The 21922-nt window shown below is 38.9% G+C and overlaps 2 protein-coding genes across 2 annotated transcripts in view; one reads left to right on the top strand and one right to left on the bottom strand.

Moving 5' to 3' along the window:
* The window catches only part of IGF2BP3 (insulin like growth factor 2 mRNA binding protein 3), a 79552-nt gene extending 73461 nt beyond the window's left edge, over positions 1 to 6091 (top strand). Inside the window, exons 13-15 of the mRNA XM_063303762.1 lie at positions 5 to 136; positions 2858 to 2971; positions 3500 to 6091. Of these exons, the coding sequence (XP_063159832.1) occupies positions 5 to 136; positions 2858 to 2971; positions 3500 to 3601 (348 nt within the window). The 3' untranslated portion in view covers positions 3602 to 6091. The remainder of the gene's footprint in view (positions 1 to 4; positions 137 to 2857; positions 2972 to 3499) is intronic.
* Positions 6092 to 13672: 7581 nt separating this feature from the next.
* On the bottom strand, positions 13673 to 20608 carry MALSU1 (mitochondrial assembly of ribosomal large subunit 1). Its single transcript, XM_063303761.1, has 4 exons — positions 20219 to 20608; positions 17916 to 18094; positions 16567 to 16648; positions 13673 to 14206 (listed from the first exon to the last, which is right to left on the bottom strand). The coding sequence occupies exons 1-4, from the start codon at positions 20499 to 20501 to the stop codon at positions 14049 to 14051; spliced, it is 702 nt and encodes a 233-aa protein (XP_063159831.1). The 5' UTR covers positions 20502 to 20608; the 3' UTR covers positions 13673 to 14048.
* Positions 20609 to 21922: the final 1314 nt, after the last annotated feature.

The raw sequence follows: 21922 nt of genomic DNA, 5'->3' as shown, positions 1-21922 counted from the left end.
AAAGGCCCAAGGGAGAATCTATGGGAAACTTAAGGAAGAAAATTTCTTTGGACCTAAAGAGGAAGTGAAACTTGAAGCTCATATAAAAGTGCCATCCTACGCTGCTGGTAGAGTTATTGGTAAAGGTGGCAAAACGGCAAGTATTAAAATGTGGAAAAAAATATTTTACCAGATTATCTTATAAAACAAAGTCTCTGATTCGAGGCCCAGGAATGCATATAGATTCTTCTAGCCTCTCCTCTCCCAAAGCTAGCTAGCAGAATTGCTTGCTTGTTTGTGTATTTATTATTTTCTAGCTACCATTTATGTCCTGCCTAGCTTTATACATTCTGGATGACTAAATCCAAATAAAATAACATGAAATAACAATAATCATATCATAAATTATCATAAACATACCAATAATATAAAACCAAAGATCACAGAAACACATCGGAGGATTAAAAAAAATCCACACCACAACTCTTAATGTCCAAATGTCTCTTAAACAGTCAGACTTTTGTGGTTCTGTGGAAAAATAGGACTGTCTGGACTATATTGATTTCAGGAGATAACATATTTTTCTGTGATGAAAAAGGAATTGAAAAAAATGTTTCTAGGTCCACCCACCCACCCTTGAGATCTCAAGGAAGGCAACTCAGAGTGTCCTTCATGGGTACATAGAACAGAAAGGGTTGATTCCCTCTGGAATAGGTGGTCTGCTAAGTAATCTGGATAAAAGTAATATAGGCATCCAGAAATAATAGCAACTAACTTGAATTGTCCCCAGAAACAAACTGGTAGGTTATGTAGTACCTGTAGTTTTGGTGTAGCACTATTCTGGCTTCTGACAGGCTGCTGCATTTGTGCACAGTTGAAGTTTCCAAGTACAGATGGTCCTCAGTTAATGACCACTCATTCAGCAACTGAAATTACCATGGCACTGAACAAGTGGTGGTTACGACCAGTTCTTGAAGTTCTGGTTGTCCCACTGCCTCTGCGGTCCCATGATCATGATCTGGACACTTGGCAACCAGCTTGCACTTAGAGCAGTTGCATTGTCCCATGGCCACATGATTGTGATCTGCAACCTTCCCTGCTGGTTTCCCACAAGCAAAGTCAATAGGGAAGCCAACAGAGAAGATTGCTAGTTGCTCAGGTAAGTCTCCTCCACCCACGCAGTTTCCCTGAGCCTTGCTGTGCTTGTACCACACCTCCCCAGGCACTCGTGCACCCTCCCCCACCCGGCAGCAGCCAATCCAAGCCTTGCTGCACTCACACCGTGCCTTCCCCACCACTCATGCACCCTCGTGCACTCTCTCCTACCCAGCAGCATCAACCACAAGCCCCGCTGTGCTTGTGCTGTGCCTTCCTGGCCACCCACATATCCCCTCCCTTCCTCTCCCACCAGCAGCAGCCACTTAGCTGCCTACTGGCCTGCTTGCAAACTGCCTGGGACCTGCAGCTTCATGCCAGCTTGTCCACTGACTTTGGTTGTTGGAAGCCAGCAGGAAGTTGAGAGGAGGTGCTTGCTTAATGATGGCAACAGGGATTGCGGGGATTGCTGTTGCTAAGCGATGCGGTCACGTGATGTCACGCTTTACAACTGCATCACTCAGTGACAAAAATTCTGGTCCCAATTGCCATTGTGACTTGAGGGCTACCTGTAGTCCACAAGGTCAGCCCCTAGTAAAGTAGGCTGAAGTAGTCCAACGTCAAAGTAATAAGGGTGTGAGTGACTAATGCTAAGGCCTCTGCTCTGAAAAGGGCTGCTACAGGAATACCAGGCAAAGCTCCACCTGCTGAAGGAGACACAAGTCCAGGAAAACCCACAAGCTACAGATCTGCCCCTTCATGGGGAGTGCAGCCCCATCTAGAGTTAGTGTAAGGGCCAACAGAGAATCAGCTGATTACTGGACAGTTATTCTGTCTTGTCTTGTCCAGCTCCTTACAGCCTTAGGGCACCTTGGAATCTGCCGATGGACCAGGCAGCAAACCTCTGTTGTCGTCCCTGTACTTTGGAACATCTTGTACTGTAGAAGGATTTGAGAAGCTTCTTTCCTCCTGACGTTTCATAAAGGTGTTACAGCAACACAATTTCTTTTAATTGAGTTTTAATATTTCTGGGGGCTGTCTGTGGAATTTCAGTGATGGTGTGATTCTGGTTTGCTTGGTTGAGTTTTTTTACTTTGTTGTATGCTATCCAGAGTCTGTGGGTTGGGGTGGAGGAAGGAAGGAGTAAGTGAGTAAGTGCTGGTAATTGCAGCAATTCCAGAAAGTTGCAGCCCTAGGATCATCACCCTGCTCAGCAGCACAGTAACAGCAACTGTTTGTTAGCTTTTCAGTGAGGCTACAGCTGTACCTAACAATAGTAATTATAAGGGCAGGGGGGAATGTAACCCTTCTTTGCTGCACTCCACCACACTCCTTGCCCTTCTTGCAAATCTTCCTTAACCTCAAGGCAGTTACAGAAATCCCTTTCCTTCCACATTTTGTACATCCTTCCTTTCTCCTCCTACACCCCACCCTACAAAAAACCCAATCAATTACCTATATAAACCCATAGTCATTCTCCACAAATCTGCTCTCCTTCCCTACCTTTCTTCAGCTGCTGGCACACAATATTTTTTACTTTGTTTTACCCTTTTGAAAATAGTCCCTTTCATCTAGGTATCATCCACTCAAAAGTAATTTCTAATGAAGCAGATAGTGTAAAAGGTTGTATACATTGGGAATAATTATATTAACTATTTTAATGTAATTTATATTTAAACAAATTAACTATTTTCCTGAGTACACCCACATGTCACTCATAATGTAAGTCTAGGTTATAAGATTTGATAGGTCAATATAATGATTTTACTATTTTTTTAAACAGGTAAACGAGCTTCAGAATTTAACAAGTGCAGAAGTTGTTGTTCCACGTGACCAGACACCAGATGAAAATGATCAGGTGGTTGTGAAAATAACTGGTCATTTCTACGCATGCCAGGTTGGTGGATGGTTCTGTGTGAAATAGAATTCTTCGACTTTTTCATAGTTTAATAATTGTAACCTTAAAAGGAACATGGCATTTCCCACTGAACCAGTCTGTTATAATAATTAACTTTTGTATTTCCTTTTGAAGTATCTGTGAAAGAAGTTTTTTTTTTAACTAGTGATCTGTGCACAAATGCCAGTGACTTACTATCTGGGTTATTTTAAATTATGAAAATCTTTCTTGGCCCCCCTCACTTCTAAACCTTTGGCTAGCATAGGTTCATTTTGACCATTTGGTTGTGTACAAGCTTCTAATTTAGTTTGCTGCTTATTTATTTACTAATTTTTCTATTTGTTGTCCAAAAAGGTGGGTTAAATAATTGTAACAGTAATTGTAGTAATCCTTGGTCAAGCTTGCAGAGAGCAGATGTGTTGTGCAGTTAAGGGTTACACAGTCTCAAATATATTTGAGAAATGGGATGGGGGTTAGGAGAGAGAAAGGCATGAAATTCTCTAATGACATTTTCTCTCTGTCTTATAGCTTGCCCAGCGAAAAATTCAGGAAATACTGGCTCAGGTAAGAAGGCAGCAACAACAACAGAAGACAGCACCAAGTGGACAGCCTCAGCAGAGACGAAAATAAAGGTTTAGTAAAAGACCCTTCAGAGACAGATGCCAAACCAAAGAGAGAGAGAGACTAAACTGTAATGGACAGGTTATGGGCACCTGTTGGAACGATACGCAAAAGTTTCACCAAGCCAGTCAGTTTGTTTGAGGACCAGCTACAGTTGGCATACTGTCTCTGAGAATGTATTCTTTAGGCTCTCTTACTTTTGAAACCCAGCTTTAAACTAAGGACCCCTTCACTTCCCTTTTGTTCTATTCTCACAGTTTAACATAAACTTGCTAGTCTTCTTTTATTATTCTTACTATTCCCCAGCAATTTTAGACATTGATTTAATGAAGCTTTCTCTTTTGAGTTCACTGGTTTAAAAAAGTAAAGGCATTGCTCTTCTATTCCACTTGTAAAAGAAGCAAAGATGATGGAAGGGTGGGATTTGGGGATGGGACTGGAGTTTAGAACAAGGGCATTGACAAAGAGGTTAAGTGTTATTCCCAATGTTAACCAAGTGGCATTTTTTTTAACGTTTGGGTGCATTTTTACACAATACTGCCGTGTATAAACTAAGAGAGGTTTCAGTGGTGTTGGCCAGGCATGAAAAGATGAATATGCATTTTACTAAACTACCTCAGGCATTTAATACCTCAAATAAGAAATTATTCCTTTTTTGCCTTTTTTTTTTTTTGCTTTTTTTGTATTTTGTATACTTTATAAAGCTAATAGTTCTTGAGCATTTTATTTTTTTAAAAAATGATAAATTTGATCAGCCAACAGCCTAGGAATGCTACAGAATTTATTGAGATGGAAGAAATGTTGTAGGTGGTTTCTAGCTGTTGGCTGACAGGAGTGAGATGGAAAAAAAAATAGCCTTAGATTATATCTGAGGGTGTCAACACAATCATTTGTTTGGGGGGGTAGGGAATCAGTGAATGTTCAAAAGATAACCTAAACAAATGCCAACATACTCATTGCAGCAATGCCATTATTTTTCTTTTAAGATGGGATGAAAAAAAAAATTGATGGTACTTTGTTGGGAACAGAACAAGGAAGTGATGGCAAGAGGCTGGGACTTGTGGGTAAATTTTAGGAAGTCTTTTAGAGACTGGACATTTTTTCTTGTATTACTTGATTGAATGCATGAACCCTTTGTGCCTTTGACCATCACTATCTACCTACTAATGCTAAAACATTTGCAGCCCATTTATATGTTGTCGTTCTGTTTCAAAGAGCAAGCTTCATCTTCAGTTTGGTAATATGCTTGATCTGTTGGACAGTTTGGAGGCATGGGTTCTCTGTTCTCCAGCAGATTGCTTCATACTCTTTTCAGTTACCACTGTATTGGGTGAGGGAGGCGAGATCAAACATTGTTTGATGATCCCATTTAAAGGTAATGAAAGGCTAAGTTTACATATCCGCTATTATGGGCCACACTAAGCCACTTAGAAGGTTTTTTAAAATAAAAATGAATTCATACAACCTCAAGCTTGGCTTACAAACAAGATACAGCAGCATTTATGCACATTTTGCAACACCACAAAACAAGAGTATGTACTAAAAGGCAGGGATCACAGGAAATTTACCATTTTTTTCTTTAATTTCAGAATGTAATTTGAATCATGATTGTGGTAATATGCATTCAAGTTTCTACATAAACTTCAGTCTACCTCAGTTTTAACAATGTGGCAACACATGGTGCATAAAGACTGCTGTGCGTGTGCATGCCTCCCTGGGTGCACGAGCCATGCTATTACCTCGGACCCTTTTGTTTGTGATGTTTCTGTGCATGAGAAGATTGGAACTGCTATGCTGCACTGTTTGGAGGGGCACAATTAGCAAAAAACAAGTTTGTTTCACCATTTTGTTGATCTACCTCTTAGATTGATAAGAAAATAGAGGCATTTCTACATAGAATAGATCATTTTCCCAAAGATCGTTGTTGTACAGATTAGATAACTTTTGGAAAAAAAAAGTTGGTTTTTTTTTACTGCATCTTTTCTTTACTAATTGGCTTAAAAACACAAATGTATGTTGTAGTTTAGCAGAAGGAAAGAAAAACAAGTTTCTTGGGGATTTTGGGGGGGGAAACAGTACTTTACCTAAACTTTAGGAGATTTTTGTTTTCTTACAATGAACTTACAATTACTGGAGTAAGAGAAGGACATAGTGATTTTTTAAAATCTGAGTCCAGTATTCTTAATATTGGAAAAGATTGATATGTTTTCCTTAACAGCTTTATTTTACAAAATAAGTGCTACATTTACACCTGCTGACATAAATATTGTCATTTCTCTTTAAATTTGTAGACTTTAGTGTGGTAAAATCATGTCTTTTACTTTCAGTTGAGACATGACAATATGGAGTATTTCATATAGCTAGAAAGTGATTCTTTAAATGACTTCAGTATTCAATAAAGTATTGATCATTTCTCTTCTGTAATGTGCCCCCTATGCAGCTTCACTTGCCAGATGCCTCTGAATGGAATAAAGAGTTTAACTCCTATTATCAGTCAAATGTGTGTTTGTTTTGTTTGGTAGGAGTGTGGGGTTAGCAAACTTTTCAGAAAATAAAAACTGGGAAAAAAAAAGTGGAGATCTTAGGAGCTTATATCCATTTTTTAAATGTACTAATTTATTTATGGATGCCATGGGGGCTGTGATGGAAATCCCTGCCTGAACAGAATAATTAACAGGGCAATTAACTGTTCAAGTATTTTATATTTAGTCTTAATCTGTAAGATCCCTAGAAAAGAAGCTGTACTAATACTGTGATGCTGAGTACATATGACACATAGCTGCAAGATTCTGAAGTTTACTGCATCAGAAAGAGTAGGAATTGAACTTGATACTGTAGTCATAGGAGAACTCTCATGGCTCAGATTTAATACTCATATTGTAAAATTTGGGAGTCAATCTGCCTGCGCATATAAAGGCCTAACTTCTTGGAAAATTTAATACTGATGTTTTCTCCAGTTAGAGGAGACTGGCAGGCTGCTTTGTTTGCACCCTTTAGTAGAGCTATATCAAATTAAACATGTAAATGGTATTGAGTAGTTTTGTTAACTAAACCTTGTGGTTTAGTTTTCTGAGAAAGGACAAAATAGCTTGCAGTGATAGAACAGAAGTTAGAGCATTTTGCTTGATCTGCTTAAGTAGTTGTAAAAACAGCCTGGTAGCTCTGAATTTTATGTGTATGTATCTATACGCATTTCTCAAATATAATTTCAATTAAGAATTTTAATTACAATAGTAAAGGTAAAGGTAAAGGTTTCCCTTGACGTAAAGTCCAGTCGTGTCCGACTCTAGGGGGCGGTGCTCATCTCCGTTTCAAAGCCTTGGAGCCAGCGTTGTCCATAGGACACTTCCGGGTCATGTGGCCAGCATGACTCACGGAACGCCGTTACCTTCCCGCCGAAGCGGTACCAATTAATCTACTCACATTTGCATGTTTTCGAACTGCTTGGTGTGCAGAAGCTGGGACGAGCAACGGGAGCTCACCCCGCCGCGCGGTTTCGAACCGCCGACCTTCCGATCGACAGCTCAGCGGTTTAACCCGCAGCGCCACCGCGTCCCTTTTACAATAGTAAAAACTAATACAAAATAAACTTGGAGAAAGAATAGAATGGAAAGGAAAGGAAGAATAAAAAGTGCAGGAAAAGAGAAAAAGAAAAAAATATATAAAGAAGGGACTTCCAACCTTCATCACAATAAGTATAAACAAATTTAATAACTCTTCACCCCAAAAGGTTAAAGAGATACCTCTTCATCCCATAATCCATCCCTTATCTATAAGATCCATAAAAAATCAATTTTTCAATCTTGATGTCAGCAAAAAGTCCATAAAGCGTTGGCAGAAGAATGCAAGAAAATGTCTTATTTTAATGTTGATCGAATAAATGAACTTTATACTCCATCCTTTTACTTCTAACAGTCTTAATCTTTAATTCAATGAAATGTTGTAGAATTTTATTTCTCTTCAATTCTTATTATTACACAAATTTCTTCAAGGCTTTAACAAGCCTCTTTTGTATATCCAGTAAAGTATCCTTTTCCAAATCATTCTCTTGGCATTTGTAGTTCCACATTCTGTACTTTTATCAGATAAAATTTGTTCCACATCTGTCATTCCTTCATTAACATCTTTTAGATATAGTTTGTCCATAGAAGCAGACATCATTACTGGCAATGTTGATATTGTAGCTACTAACTTCTCGCTCCATTCTTCAAAAATCCCCTTTAATATTTCAGATGTTACGTTTTGTATCATTCTGTAAGTCCCAGTATTTACTGACATCAGGCTTTTTTTTCTTCTGCTTAAAATCTTTAGTCCCCTCTAGTGTCCAGTTTCTAAAATCATAACTTATCTTTGTTATCACTTGTAATTGCTAGGATAACCAAAATAAGTCTGTTTCCATGATAAGTTGTTTCTTTTGTGCAGTTAATTCCAAAATCTTATGGTAAAAGTCAATATTCCAATTTCATCTGGACCCATAATCCATTTATACCTTTATTAGCTTTTTTAAAAAGCTTTTTGCTGTTTATTTCAAATTCTTTAAGCTCTTAAGCTGGTAATTAATTCTACTTTTGTTCAGAATTGAAAATAAATTCGCCCAATGAATTTTTCAAACCTGTTGTTCTGAAGGTGTCTAATAGCTTTAGTTAATAGGGAATTTCTGAAAGTGATTAGAAAGTGAGGTTTGCAAACTTAGTGTCCTTTAAAAGTCTCCACCATGACTGCAAGCAAGATGGCTGATCCTGTCATCTGCTGGTGTTCAGACCTGCAGAATACTGCTGTCCTGTGGTCTCCTTGAAAGGAGCAGCCATTCAGAGCCGGTCCACTCACCGATTCCTTGGTCTTTCCCATGGCTGTCAGCTCCACTTTTGCATAGCCGTCTTCAGTTCACCATTCCTCCCCCAGAAGTCTGTATCTATAACCATTCCTTTTTTTTATAGTAAATTTTATTAAGTTTCAAGGAAAGAAGAAAAACTACAATAAAACAAAAACTTAAAAAAAAAACTAAAGTGCAGAAACACAAGAGAAGATTTTTTTTTTTTTTCAAATTTACAGGAAGATGTGGCTTCCGACTTTTAACATCAAGGATATACAAAATTTCCATAATCAATCTCTTACTCTTTATTAAACCAAAACACCACATTATTTCTATAAATCATTCCCCTTTAACACATAATAAAAATCACTAAGTACAGTTACTCCTCCCCCTTATATTAAAATGAAGAAAAAAAATTCATATAAACCTAAACATCTTTCTCTCCTCCAAAAGATAAAAATATTTAATTACTCCCTTCCTACCACTATTCTATACATTTCTGTCTACTATAATAAAAATCAAAAGGCATATAAGTTGTCAGCTATTATACTTAATGGTATAACAATTTTAATAATCTCAGTCTTAGTAAACCCAAAATCTTAATAAACACAAAGAAGAAAGCCAATTCAAAACAGTAAGTCCAAATCCTTAAAGACAAATAACAGTCAAATCCTTAAGGCAAGCCAAATAAGCAATCTTCAACCGTTACCCCACTTCAAAATAAACCAGAGCAGTTACATATTCCCAAGATATGCACAGAGCTTGCTTATTAAGAAAATCAAACAGCCCAGTTGCCCCCCCCCCCAAATTCCAGGTTCTTTTCATGGCTTTCCACCAGGAGATCGACCCTACTTAGAGCTTGCAAATCACTCTCTCCCCTAGATTTCTCCAGCTCCATTATCCAGCATCTTGACAGAAATCCAAAGCTCAGTCTTAAAAGAAACCTTTCTATCATGCTTAGATTCCTCAGTTTCAACCAGCAGATCCCCAACCTGTTGGCACATTTTAGCTCTCATATTTTCCACAATGTCCTAGATATCTTGCATAAAGGTTTGATAAAAGTCAGAAGATACTTGTTTGAAGTCCTGGTGAAGGTCAAAAAGATTCTGCTTGAAATCCTCCATGTCTCACGCAGTAAATTATGTTACCCCCTAGGAATTTAATCGGCAAGAGTCAAAGGTAAGGGAAAGTTCGAAAGTTGTTTACACAGAGTGAAAGTGAATAGCAGACTGTTCTCAAGGGAAAGTGAAGGCAGAAAGTTGAAGGTTCAGATCAGCTGATTCAACATGTAGGAAAATGCTAATATTTTCAAATTTAATACAAAAATAGTAACAGGAAGACAATCTTTGAAATTTCCTTTGGAAGGTAAATGAAATCCAAAACTTCAAGAAAATTTAAAAAGTAATCCCAAAAATAACATTAAGCACCAAAAGGAACAGCTTCTCCTCTCTGTAAAAAGCCTTTCTTGGAGTACATATACTTAAACAACAACAACAAATTGGTGATTTAGAAATGGGGTGGCTGTTCTTAGTGTTCCTTTAAAGCTACAGCACGGCTTGGAAATGATGACATCCCCGCCTCCTGGGAGCTCTTACCGTTGACCGCGAAATGCTGCTTGTGATCTCCTGGCTGCAAGCCACCGTTCTAGAGGACAAATGGGATGATTCTGTGAGTTCTTGATCCAGAGAATGGTTCTGGGCTTCAGGAAAGCCTGCCTGAGCCTGAAGAAAAGTCACCGTGCTGCCCGTTCCGCCCACTGAAACAGTGGGCACAGCCGCTCGGAATGCCATTCCCACCGGAAGCCTCTATAAACATTTCTAAGATGTAGATATTATCCAAATAGACAAGTGCTCCTTCAAGAGACAAGACACACTTGGGCTCGAAACAATTTTCAAAAGGAGTTGGTTGGTTGGTTGGTAGAAAGAGTGAAAGTCACCTCTCCTTTTCCTTCTAAGTGGATGCCTATATCCAGTCCAATGAAACTGAAGCTGGTTTCACACAACACGCTAAGCCAAATGTAATTTGCTGCTTTGTGAGTTAGAATGTTAAAGGAATGCAATCACGGAGTATGTTAATGGCTGCAAACCTTTTCCTACTTGCCTAGAAGGTAGCTCCATTGATTTTGCATGTATGTTTTGTTTCAGTCATAGACCAGCATAAAACAAGTAACGTAATCATGCCAAAATACAAGTAGAAGTAAAGTACTGTATTAAGATAAAATAAATAATTATTAGTATAGAATTAGAAAATATACCAGGAAAAAAAATAAAATTGCAATCTGTAGTAAAAATGCCAGAAGTAGTTCAGCTAGATAACTATAAATACATAAAAATATTAGGATCTGTAAGACCCTAAAACAATTTTAACTGTCCTAACTTGTAAGGGCCCAATACTTGCTGTAGCCCTCTAGGATTTGATTGGGATTATTGCAGTTATAATCCAACCAACTAGAAGTGAGATAATAACAAAATACAGGTAGTCCTCGTTTAGTGACCATTCACAGTTACGACAGTGATGAAAAAGTACAATGAATCTGCATTCATGACCTTCGCAGGTCTGTAAAGCAAAGGAAAGGTGAAGTAAGATCATAAGCATAGTTGTAGTTTCACTTAGTGACTGCTTTGCCAAGTTGCCAGTACGAATTGTTGCTAAATGAGGACTACCTGTAAAGCATAGTGTAACTGGAAAAAACATACATTAAAAAAAGAGATACTGAGTTACAGTAACTTAGAGCTCAATGTCACCTCAATTGGAAAAGTCATTTGCATTCAATCATAGCTTGGATTCAGAACTGGCTACACTGCCTGGAATCTCTGCCTCCTGGTCTGCTAGCTGGAAATTAAGGTAATCGGCCTCTGTCCTGCCTGGGTATTGTGTTAGGAATGAGGAAATACATATATATATATCTTGCAGTCTATTAAAAAGACAGCACAGCCACATGTCCCAAAGTTTAGATTTCTCTTTCACTACAAGGACAGAATTGCTTTTTACATATGTGACAGAATCTTCCCTCCAAAAATGGGGAAGGGAGGACATTACAGCAGGTAAATGTAAAAGCTCTTCTATGTTTTTAGGGGTGATACTGTACAAGTAATGGGCGGGTGCAATAATTTTTCCTGAGCTCACTGGAATAATAAATGGTGGCACCTGACTAAGATTGCTTTGCAATGCAATATTTTATATATTTATTTATATATCTATCTATCTCCATCCATCCTGCCTTTATTATTTTTATAAATAACTCAAGGTGGTAAGCATACATAATACTCCTTCCTCTTCCTATTTTCCTCACAACAACAACCCTGTGAGGTGATTTGGGCTGAGAGAGAGAGAGACTGGCCCAAGGTCACCCAGCTGGCTTTCATGCCCGAGGTGGGACTAGAACTCAGATTCTTGATTTCTAGCCCAGCACCTTAACCACTAGACCAAACTGGAACTTCACCTAAAAGATTCTTTGGCCTGATCAAATCCCGTTGGAATCAGTATACTAGGGAAGTCCACAATGCTTTAGGATGGCAACTAGTAGTTTCTGCCAGGAAGTCTGGAATTTGTCTTGAAGAGTCAAAAACAGCCAGACTCCTTGGGTGAAAGCTAATGTGCTATTTGGTACAGGTTTTAATTGGAACCATTCCAGCCTCAGCCCAAAGGGCCAAATTAGAGACACAATGAGGAACCAAAAATATGTTCCTTAAGAAGCTTGATTGAACAAACAATTCTAAATTCTTACATGCACAGATTTGGAAGCTATAAAATGGCTGTGCTACTACTTTGGCATCAGAATACTTCATCAGAAGACCAGGTATTTAATTACCTTCTATCATGCAAAAAAAAAACCTGTGGATGGCAGCTACATTTCTTCTGACGTTTAGAGATGGAATTTGGGGCAATTCCATTGGCATGGAAAACAATTCCAAGGTATTTGAGGGCATGAATTTGTTTGATATTATTCCTACAGGTAGTCCTCATTTAATGTCCACTTGTTCAGTGGCTGAAGTTGCAACGGTGTTGACTGAGGGGTACTTAAAACTGGTCCTGATAGTGGCAGCCATCACAGCACCCCCCACGGTCATGTGATCATAATTCAGGCACTTAGCAGCTGGCTGACAGTCATGTGACTGCCACTGCAATCTTCCCTGTTGGCTTCCAACGAGCAAAATCAGCAGGGAAGCCAGCAGGAGGTAGGAAATGGCGATCACTTGATCATGGGATGCTGCAGCCACGCAGGAGTCACCTAACAGCAACTGGAACTGCTGCAACTGCTGTCATAAGTCAGCATGGTCACATGACATCACGCCTTACAAACTTAGCAATGGAGTTCCTGGTCCCAATTACCATCGTTAAATTAGGACTACCTGTGTTGTATCTAAAGGGCCTCTGAAAAGACCGTAATTTTTGTTTTTGTTTTTTAATAACTAAATTGTTTTCTGTGTAGTAGGAGGCAACTGAATTTAGTGTTGTCCTCTAATGAATGAAGTAGAGATAATATAGGAGTAATGCAGTAGATCTAGTCAGGTTTGGAGGGTGATGTTCTGGATTTTTAAGTCTTGTCGCCATAGCACTGATGTAAAAGTTAAATAAAGGGGATAGAATTCAAAGTTGCTTTACATCCTTGTAATTACTGTGTTGTGCGAACACAGCTTGTCAGTCAATGCAATGGTTTTTCTGCTGCTTATTCTATGAATGATGGTAGTAACAACATGCTTGTTAACCAAGCTTTTTAGTTTTGTGTGCCATGCAAAAACAGCATGTGCTGCGTGGAGTGATTGCGCAATTGCATGCACGATCACATTTAGTTTTCCTATAATTCAAACTTTAGGGTCTATTTAAATGCTTCTTCGTAAGAACATAAAACATTTTCTGATGGCTCTGCAAAGAACTCTGCTGAAGCCCTATGTGATATCTGGAATAAGGAAAAGGGGAAGGCAATTAAAAAATAAAACACCTAAGTGCAATTTTCTACTTGATGGAAGTAGCCTGTTATCAACTATTTTAGGAAAATTAGAGATAATTAAAAAGCAAGATTGTGGAAAAATCTAGGTGACACTAATGCCATGGCAGCAGTCTATCTTCTACCCTCACTACATCTTGCACCAAGCTGTGAGTAAACCATTACATCTATAACCATTTTGTAGGTAACTTTCATTTTGACATGGATATTAGTTCAAAGTAAATTTTCTGTATATTGAGTTTATATTATTGGAACTTACCAGATTTTATAGGGGTAATTAACAGCAGACATTAGAAAAAAATACACCAAAATAAAGGTATGAGAATGATTTTTTAAAAAATTCAAAATAGCTTTATTCAACTTGCTAACGACATAAGCACAGCAACCAACACCCCAACAAGTTACTGTCAGAAAGACCCAAACTTGAATAGGAATTTATTTCAAACATCTATTGTCCACATGATGATAGAGCTTCACTACTGCCACAGAAAGAGGCATCTTCCCATGGGCCACAACTGACTTCCCATTGGTAAGTTCTATAGTTATCCATACTCCATAATGCTGACACTCAGTAGTTGCAGCTTGATGTGCTCCATTTCGTCTTTCCAAGAATTGGCTCTGTGACCCAGCTGACCACTGCAATCAACCGTGTTGTATGTGCAGAGCTCTTTCCAGTCTTTAGATGTGAGGTTAAATCACTGCTGTTGAGAATCCAGCCCAAACACAAAGTCATCAGGTAAAGATTCTGGAACCATCTGTGCCAACTGATCATCATGACAGCGGAGTGTCCACAACTTTTCCAACTCGTAGATTTCACGTGTCTCTGGCAACATGAAATGGACTACAATGTTGCCTGCAAGAAGATGGGGCAGCACAGTAAGTAAAGAATGAGTTTAGTGTATCTTCTCAGGCTCTTCTGACTCACCTCAGGTAAAACACATTCCATAATCTGGCATTACATCTAAACTGGGATGGCAACTATCAGAGCTTCCCTACCTGTTGGTCATTTTAACCTTGTTTTCAGGATCTTATAATCACACCATATCAGTAAGGCACCAAACTAAGGAAGGGAGATTTGCAGACTTAATAGGCACATAATTGGACCAATTAAGATGAACAGAAGGAGCCACTGTGAACACTGGGCGGTGTGGCTATTTCCCGATCCTCTTAGCTTCATTGCAAAAGAAGAAGAATAAAACTTCATTTTTAACTAGACTACAGTTTGCAGTTGTGCAGGAATTAAGGAACTACAAGTCACAATTTCTAAAAGCGTGTGACTCTTAGTCATAGTTAATGCTTTTCTGTTCATCCATCTGTAGGAAGAGATGGAGCCTGAGATCCCCCATGACTTGTTCTCTAGAGGCTTTTACACACACCTTTCTCAAAGTTCATATACCAGCAAGTACCACAAACTTGTTAAAAGTACACACTCCTTCCCTGTCTCAGCTTATTCTTCAGAGGCAAGAGGGAAGATAAGACTGCCTTTCCCAACTCACTGGCCATTTTTACACCAGTTTAAATGTGGAAAAGACACTAAAATATATATATTATTCTTCATTCTACTTGGTCAGCCAGCTAAACAGCTATTTTAACTAGAAAAGAAAGTTGTGTCAAGAGACATTTATCACTAGTTCCTCCCTATCACAAGACAAATCCCTCCAGGCCACCTACAGTGGTGTTTAAAAGTTTGTGAACCCCTTGGAATTTTGAAAATGCATATGCCCTAAAACATAATCTGTTTTCCATACAAGTCCTAAAACATGATAAAGAGAACCCAATTAAATGAGCCAAAAACATTTTACTTGTTCGTTTGTTTATTGAGGAAGATAATTCAAAGCTACATATTAGTGTGTGGCAAAAGTACATGAATCTTTGCTTCCAGTACAGGTAGTCCTTGACTTTGAAGCACCACTGTAGTAACTAAGTGACAGGTGTATAAAGGCTGCTGTGACAGGCTTGAACTACTGTAGCCAGAAGCCCTGAGAGTCTTGTTTGGTTGTTTGCTTGAAGTTTAAGACAAGGCTTTTATTAAGAGTGAGCAGACTACTCACATGATCAATTTTTTTCTATTAGAACCCAGAAATCATCCAGAAATCTATTAGGAGAAGTAGCTGCATCTTCAGTTGAATCGTGTTTAAGAGATTCTCTGAACCAATCCTCACAACCTTGGTTTCATTTAGATTTAAGTATGGTAAACAAAAGCTTGAGAGACTGAATCATTTATACACACATGTGCACATGCATGCGTGCACACACTGATGGCAAAAAAGCTTTAAAATCCATATCCGTGAGCAGCATTTTGCAATAATAACTCTGACTGTGAACAAATTATTTTTATTTTGTGTCCACATAGGCAGTAAAGCAGCCACAGCAGCCACAGGATTATCAGATTATCAATTTCTATAAAAATAGTTGAGTAAATGAATTACCAAATGAGCATTGCACCAGAGATGGTAATTACAACCCATCCAACACAATCTAGAACAGCTATAATTAATACCAAGTAATTTTAGGGGAGAAGTAAATTTTATGGATTACATTTATGATCAGTTCCTGATGACATTCAAAGTAAATTAAAAATAATTTGGAACCACAAACAGTTCCAAGAGGAATATTCAAATCCCAAGTTATCAGGATTTCAGATTTTCTAGATAGACTGGGAAGTTCAATATAAGAATTTAATACATTATTGGAAGGGATTTCATTAATTTTCATGTTTATTACTATAATTGATGAGAAATGATTCAGTCTCATTTGAAACAAGACAAACGTGTGACCAATTATATTTCAAACTACATATCAGAAAGAGGTTTTCCATCAATAATCAAATATCTATTATTTGCAATATGCATGTTAACAAATAAATTACTATGATTGTATTGCAAAAGCAATATTACAAGAAATTACTTCATATATAATCTCTGTGATACTTGGATCAAGCAACCTCTGGGTTCAAAGATCATATTAAGCTAGTATGTGAATCAAGTGTGGTTTGTCGTCATGGCAAGCATGGGACATCCACAGGCCCTTGAGACCTCATTTTACAGTTTCCAAAGCACCCCAAGATTGAAACACTGGAAGTGAGATAAATAATGGGAAATAAGAGTGGGAATGGAAGTACAAAATCTCTGGGAGGTGAAGTGCTCCCACAATTCGTAAACTCAATCATATATAACTTGTACTTTGTATTTTACTGGTAATAACAATATTTACCAAAATCAATGCATAGCCAGTCATCAGACTCTTTTCCTTCTATCACAACATGAGGATCAGTGTCCTTCTTCATATGCTTGTACTGGAAGAGAAGTACAAGTAAAGATGTAGGTAACTTTACTATGAATAACCATGCACAGATTAAAAATTAATAGAATCCAATTAAACTGTTCAGTTTATCATGCACTTATATCTCTCTATTCAGAAGTAGGCCCTAGTGATTCAATAAATATTCCAACTCAGTGAGCATAGAGTTGCTGTGTTAAGTCCAACTTCTTTGACAAATGTCAAATTCTAGCAGGATGTGCTAGGATTTTTTTTTTCTTTTGGTGCCATCAAATCAGTGTTGACTCCTGGCAACCATCTGAACAAGTTCTGCAGTTTTCTTGGCAAGATTCAGAAGGGGTTCGCCACTGCCTGCTTCCTAAAGCTGGCTTTGTGCCTAAAGCGGAACTAGAACTCGCAGTCTCCCAGGTCTAGCCTGGTGCCTTAACCATTACACCAAACTGGCGCTCTAGGATTTTCTACCTCCTTATTTTTATAGTGTTGTCCTCTATCTCCCGTTATAGCAAAGGATGCATTTCAGTTGCAGTGGGATGTGAAGAGATTGACTGAATACTAGCCATAGATTTCTAGGCACTGGAGAAAGCCCCAGACCCAAATGGGACTTCTTAACCATGAATACCCCAGGGCTCACTGGTATCAATGTTTCTAGTCCAAGTCTGATTTAATCTTGATGTAATAGTATGTTAGCAAAATACTCAAATTTGGCTTTCAGTTAAATAATTATCTTCATGCACTGGCATTTTCAACATATGGAGTTGGCTGTAATTATCATTGTATTTCTGGGTTTCCTAAGCCTTACTGATCCTGACATTAGCTATGTGGGTGAAATTTGTTTCCAATAAATATGAAAGATCTTTCAAAATTTAGCAAAGGAGAAACATCACCACACAGTAACATGCAGGTTCATTAACAGTCCAAAAGCAAGCGGAAAATCTTAAATTAAGAGGCAGAGTACATGTTGGCTTATTCCATGAAAAAGACCTTGCAACTGTAGGAACTTAGTAAGAAATCAGAACAGTTTCTGTAAATATGAAACATCTACTGCATATTCTGGAAAAATCCTTTCTGCATTATGCTTAATATTTATAAACATTCACATAACAGTCTCTAGTTGCCAAGCAGTCAAAGCTAATCTTTTTTTAACTGCAGCTTAGAAATCCTGTCTGCTTTGATTAAATCAGCACTCATATTGCAGTATCTACCCTTTCCATCTCTTAACTGGCCATCCAATTGTAGCTTGCAAAAATTCTTCCATAACTAAAAAAGAAAAAAAAATGCCATACCATTTTTACCAGGTATTGTGCCATGGCATGGAGATGTCTTGCAGAAGATCCACTGGCAATTATAAAATAATTGCTGTATTTTATTTCTGGAGGCAATTTGATTACACAAATATCTTTTGCATTTTCTTGTCTCACAAGTGATACCACATCATCAATGCTGAATACTGAAGAAACAGGGTCTGAAAGAGGCAATGCTTAAATGATCAAAATGTAAATTATGTAGAAAGTTAAGAGGTGAAAGATCTTGAGCTGGAACAACTGGACTGGTAGAAGCAGTTCTCGCCCCCTTTCTCTCCACAGCAATCTGTCATGTTCACTGTTTCAATGTGCACTGTACATTGTAACGTTTCACATGCCATGGTGCTGACGCGCGTTTCTGTTTGGGAGGGAGCTGCTATACACAATCCTTGTTACACTACTGGTGAACATCCAACTTCCTGAAAACTACCAAGTCTTGAGAAGGGGATTATGTAACGTCATAATTTAGCCTTAGGCCTGCAGGAACTTTAGTTCCACCACCTTTTTCTAAATGTTTACAAACCCCTGTCACCACCAATTTCCAGTCTTGTTTTTGAATGAGGAAATAATTTCTGCCAAAGCAATAATACAGTTAATCCAGTATCAAAAAGATATGAAAGTCTACAGCTAGATTACAATACTGGTCCACAGAACTTTGTTTTCAAGATTTTTAAAAAGTATTTTTGTCATTTTCCATCTATTGTGGGACAGATGGGCAGAATGTCCCAGGCTGAATTCTGCACACAGATGGAAATCCTCAGATCTGTTGCCATCCAGTATTGACATGGACTGAACCAATGTAAGGTAGATTCCTACATTTCTATCAGTCCTCCTGTTCTCACTTAGTGACTGGCAGCACGGTATCTCTGTTGCTGGTATACCAGTGTCCCTGCCCTCTACAAACCATCTTTCCCACCCATGTACACATAAAGCATTCTCATATGTTAAATTATGGCTTGCTTAACCATAGTTTATGGAATAAAATAGAATTAGTTGGGTTCTCATATAAACTGTGCCCTAACCCACCTGACTGCATGTTTTAATTAGGTTTTCCCAGAGTTTTTCCTGATTGTTTGAGAGCTAGAGAATAGTGTGCCTTCCTTTGAGATGAATCTCTTGGCTCAAGAGGTACAAGTCCCAGTGTCTCATTCATCCTGGCCTTTTCTGCGTACTGAAGATGGCAATTTGGCTTTTGATCTTCTGATATACAAAAACAGACCCCAACTACCAATGATGGTACAACTATTTCACAAAAGACAAAGACAAAATACTGCAATGCTCCATAATGGTGAGCAGCTCTCATAAGTATTTCATAATAAAACTAAAAATGTGATATTAGACTTATTGGTGAACAGGCTATCACAATTCACTCTATAGTCAATTTCCATTTAAGAGTCTTATATGTGGAGACAACAGCATGTTTATTTTTGACCACAACTCACATTCATGTACGATGTAAAATATTTTCCATTCAGATGCACAGAAAATCAATCACAATGATTGCATTATGAGATATTTATCCATTATTTCATTGTAGCTTCATGTATAGTGTTGATCATTTCTTTAAATGTCTGATCTCCCTTTATACTCATACAGTATGACCCGCTTGCCCTGGAACCTCAAAACTCTAACCACCCTGCTTAAGTTTGCTAGTTGCTGACACACACACAACCCTCCAAGGTTGTCTTGCTTCTCTGATACAAATAGGTAAAATGTTTTCTAGTATGCAGTTAAACTCCATCCTGGTAAATGCTACTGCTTGCTCAATGCATGTTGGCAAAGGTACTTACTTCGGGTGCTCTAGTCTCCTCTGTGGATACTAAAATGACCACACCCCCAATCAATTATATACTCGGAAGGGGCAAGGCCTATTAAGACAACTGGCTTTTTAAAGAACACTCCCCCCACCCAGTCTTTGATCTGGTACCAGGGCATAAAAAGTAGAAAAAGATAAAAACCTGGGCCGGGTTACCACTACTGCTTTCTGCCAAAGCAGTTGGGCTGATCATCAGACCTTAAGGATTCGTCCTACTCCGAATCCATCGGTTCAGCTAGAAGCCAGGAATTCAGTCTGCAACCACTCACATGCAAAACAGCCCTATTACCACTGATTTACATCTTCTCCCAGAGCCGTGAGGCGAGAATAAATACACTGATTGCCCAATCTTGTCAAACAGCAGCATCTACTGGAGAGTTAGGCTACTAAAGCCCTGCCACTAAACGGGACGCAAGGTCGACTTGGCTTCGACATTTCTTGGCTGAAGGATTTCCAGCTCCACTGATACCTGGATTGGTGCTCCATTCCTGCCCATCTCTATCCGCTTCTTGCAAGTTTTGAAGCTCCGCTCCGGCGCCGCCTTCTCTATCACACAGCTCAGAATTCCCCGCAGTGCTAAATGTTCGTAATCCTACCCCAGACATCCATGAGGGAAAGACGGAACCTGCTGCGGCCTCTATGGTCATGGCGTCAATCCATCCTTGGGCACCTTTGGAGCTTCCAGCCGCTGCAGCGCTTCCCCGAGACTTCAGAGCCTGCAACACCCGCAGACAGAGGCTTCTTCGCCACATGGCGCTTCGCGATTCCCCAGGAAAAATCCGGAGAGACGACAGAACGCACGAACATCCACCGTTCCAAAACGGAATCTAGCTAGGAAACTCCCTCTCCTCATTGATTGGAGGATGAAAATTCAAGTGTTTTCAGGGATTGGCTGCGTGTCTCACGTGACAAGCAGGATGGCTGGCGCAGGCGCTATTTGGTAAGTGACGCTAGAGTGGGGAAGGGCTGAGGAGTGTTTTTATTAAATCTTTGACTATAATATCCGGTCTTCAACCTCGAGACGAGCAGAGTTAGAATGCGCCACATCTCTTTGCTGCCATCTATTAGTCATCTTTATATTGGCAGCCCAAATACTGTAGCCCTCGTTTTATCTCTACTGAATTTTGTGTTTGTTCCTGGAAGCTACCTTTGTTATCTGCTCTGATGATTTTTGATCATTTGAGTGTCACATCTTTCAGAGAGGAAGGCGAGTTGGATGGATATGCATGCTCTTTGCTCAGCTGCTTCCCGGAGTTAGAGAACTCTAGTATTTTTGAATTACTCTTTTTGAATTCTGTAAGATGTGAGATACCTTCTCATTCCAATGCTGATCTCCATGCAAATAAGGATTGTTATGCACACCAAGTTATTGGCACTTGTGTAGCATTTATCCAGGCTTAGTTTCCTTTTTGAAGGCCACTGACTTGCAAGAGTTGTGCTTATTTACGAATGTACAAGATGAGCCATACAGCATATGCATTCAAACAAGCAATTTATTCTCCAAATCAGAACTCTAGGACAATGGTGGGCACTGGCTAACTTTTTTGGCCCAAAGGGTCAAATATGTGGAAATGAGAGTTAAAGGTCTGGGGCTGCCAGTGAATAGGGCTTGGCTGTACGTGGGGGACAGGACCAAATCCCCTTGCATGATCATTCACTTATACAGACACATGTAGAGAAGTGGCATATACAGTAAATTAACAGTTGGCAGACGTACTACATGTGCATCGTTCTCCACATGTAACTCATGTGTGCCAAAAGAAAGAGTCCCTTGCCTCAGCTCCATGCATAGCATGGATCTCTATATTGCTCACAAAAGGTCCACTTAGGATTTAAGGTTATATGTGCCCCATCCTGAATATAGCTCAAAATCAGAATAAAATATATCCTTCTGCCTGAGTCAAAATTTGGACACTAAAGCCCTCTACTTATTGAAACATCCACGTCATCTCCAGAAGCAGATCAACAAGTGTCTTTTTCATGCCAAATAATAATTTATCACATTTTCTAATACTTCTAACATCTGCTGGGGTAACAAGTACATTTTTGTGCTAGGATTCACCTGGATGAAAATGCTTCCCTTTGAGCACTTTGCCATGAATCCAGGAAAATTACAAAGAAAACTGGAAAATCCAGGAAACAAAACATAAACAGTTCCCATGCTTTACTAAAC

Source organism: Candoia aspera, chromosome 4 (assembly GCF_035149785.1).
Source record: "Candoia aspera isolate rCanAsp1 chromosome 4, rCanAsp1.hap2, whole genome shotgun sequence".
In the NCBI taxonomy this organism is placed as follows: Eukaryota; Metazoa; Chordata; class Lepidosauria; order Squamata; family Boidae; genus Candoia; species Candoia aspera.
This window is presented reverse-complemented; position numbering and strand designations above follow the sequence as displayed.

Bases quoted from the DNA above. Each gene is read 5' to 3' on its own strand.
- MALSU1 (XM_063303761.1), bottom strand. From the start codon at position 20,501: ATGTGGCGAAGAAGCCTCTGTCTGCGGGTGTTGCAGGCTCTGAAGTCT. The intron at 16,649-17,915 runs GTATGGCATTTT...CTTCTCTTCCAG, and splicing joins CACAATACCTGGTAAAAATG to TACAAGCATATGAAGAAGGA. The intron at 14,207-16,566 runs GTAAATATTGTT...ATCTTCTTGCAG, and splicing joins CTGGCTATGCATTGATTTTG to GCAACATTGTAGTCCATTTC.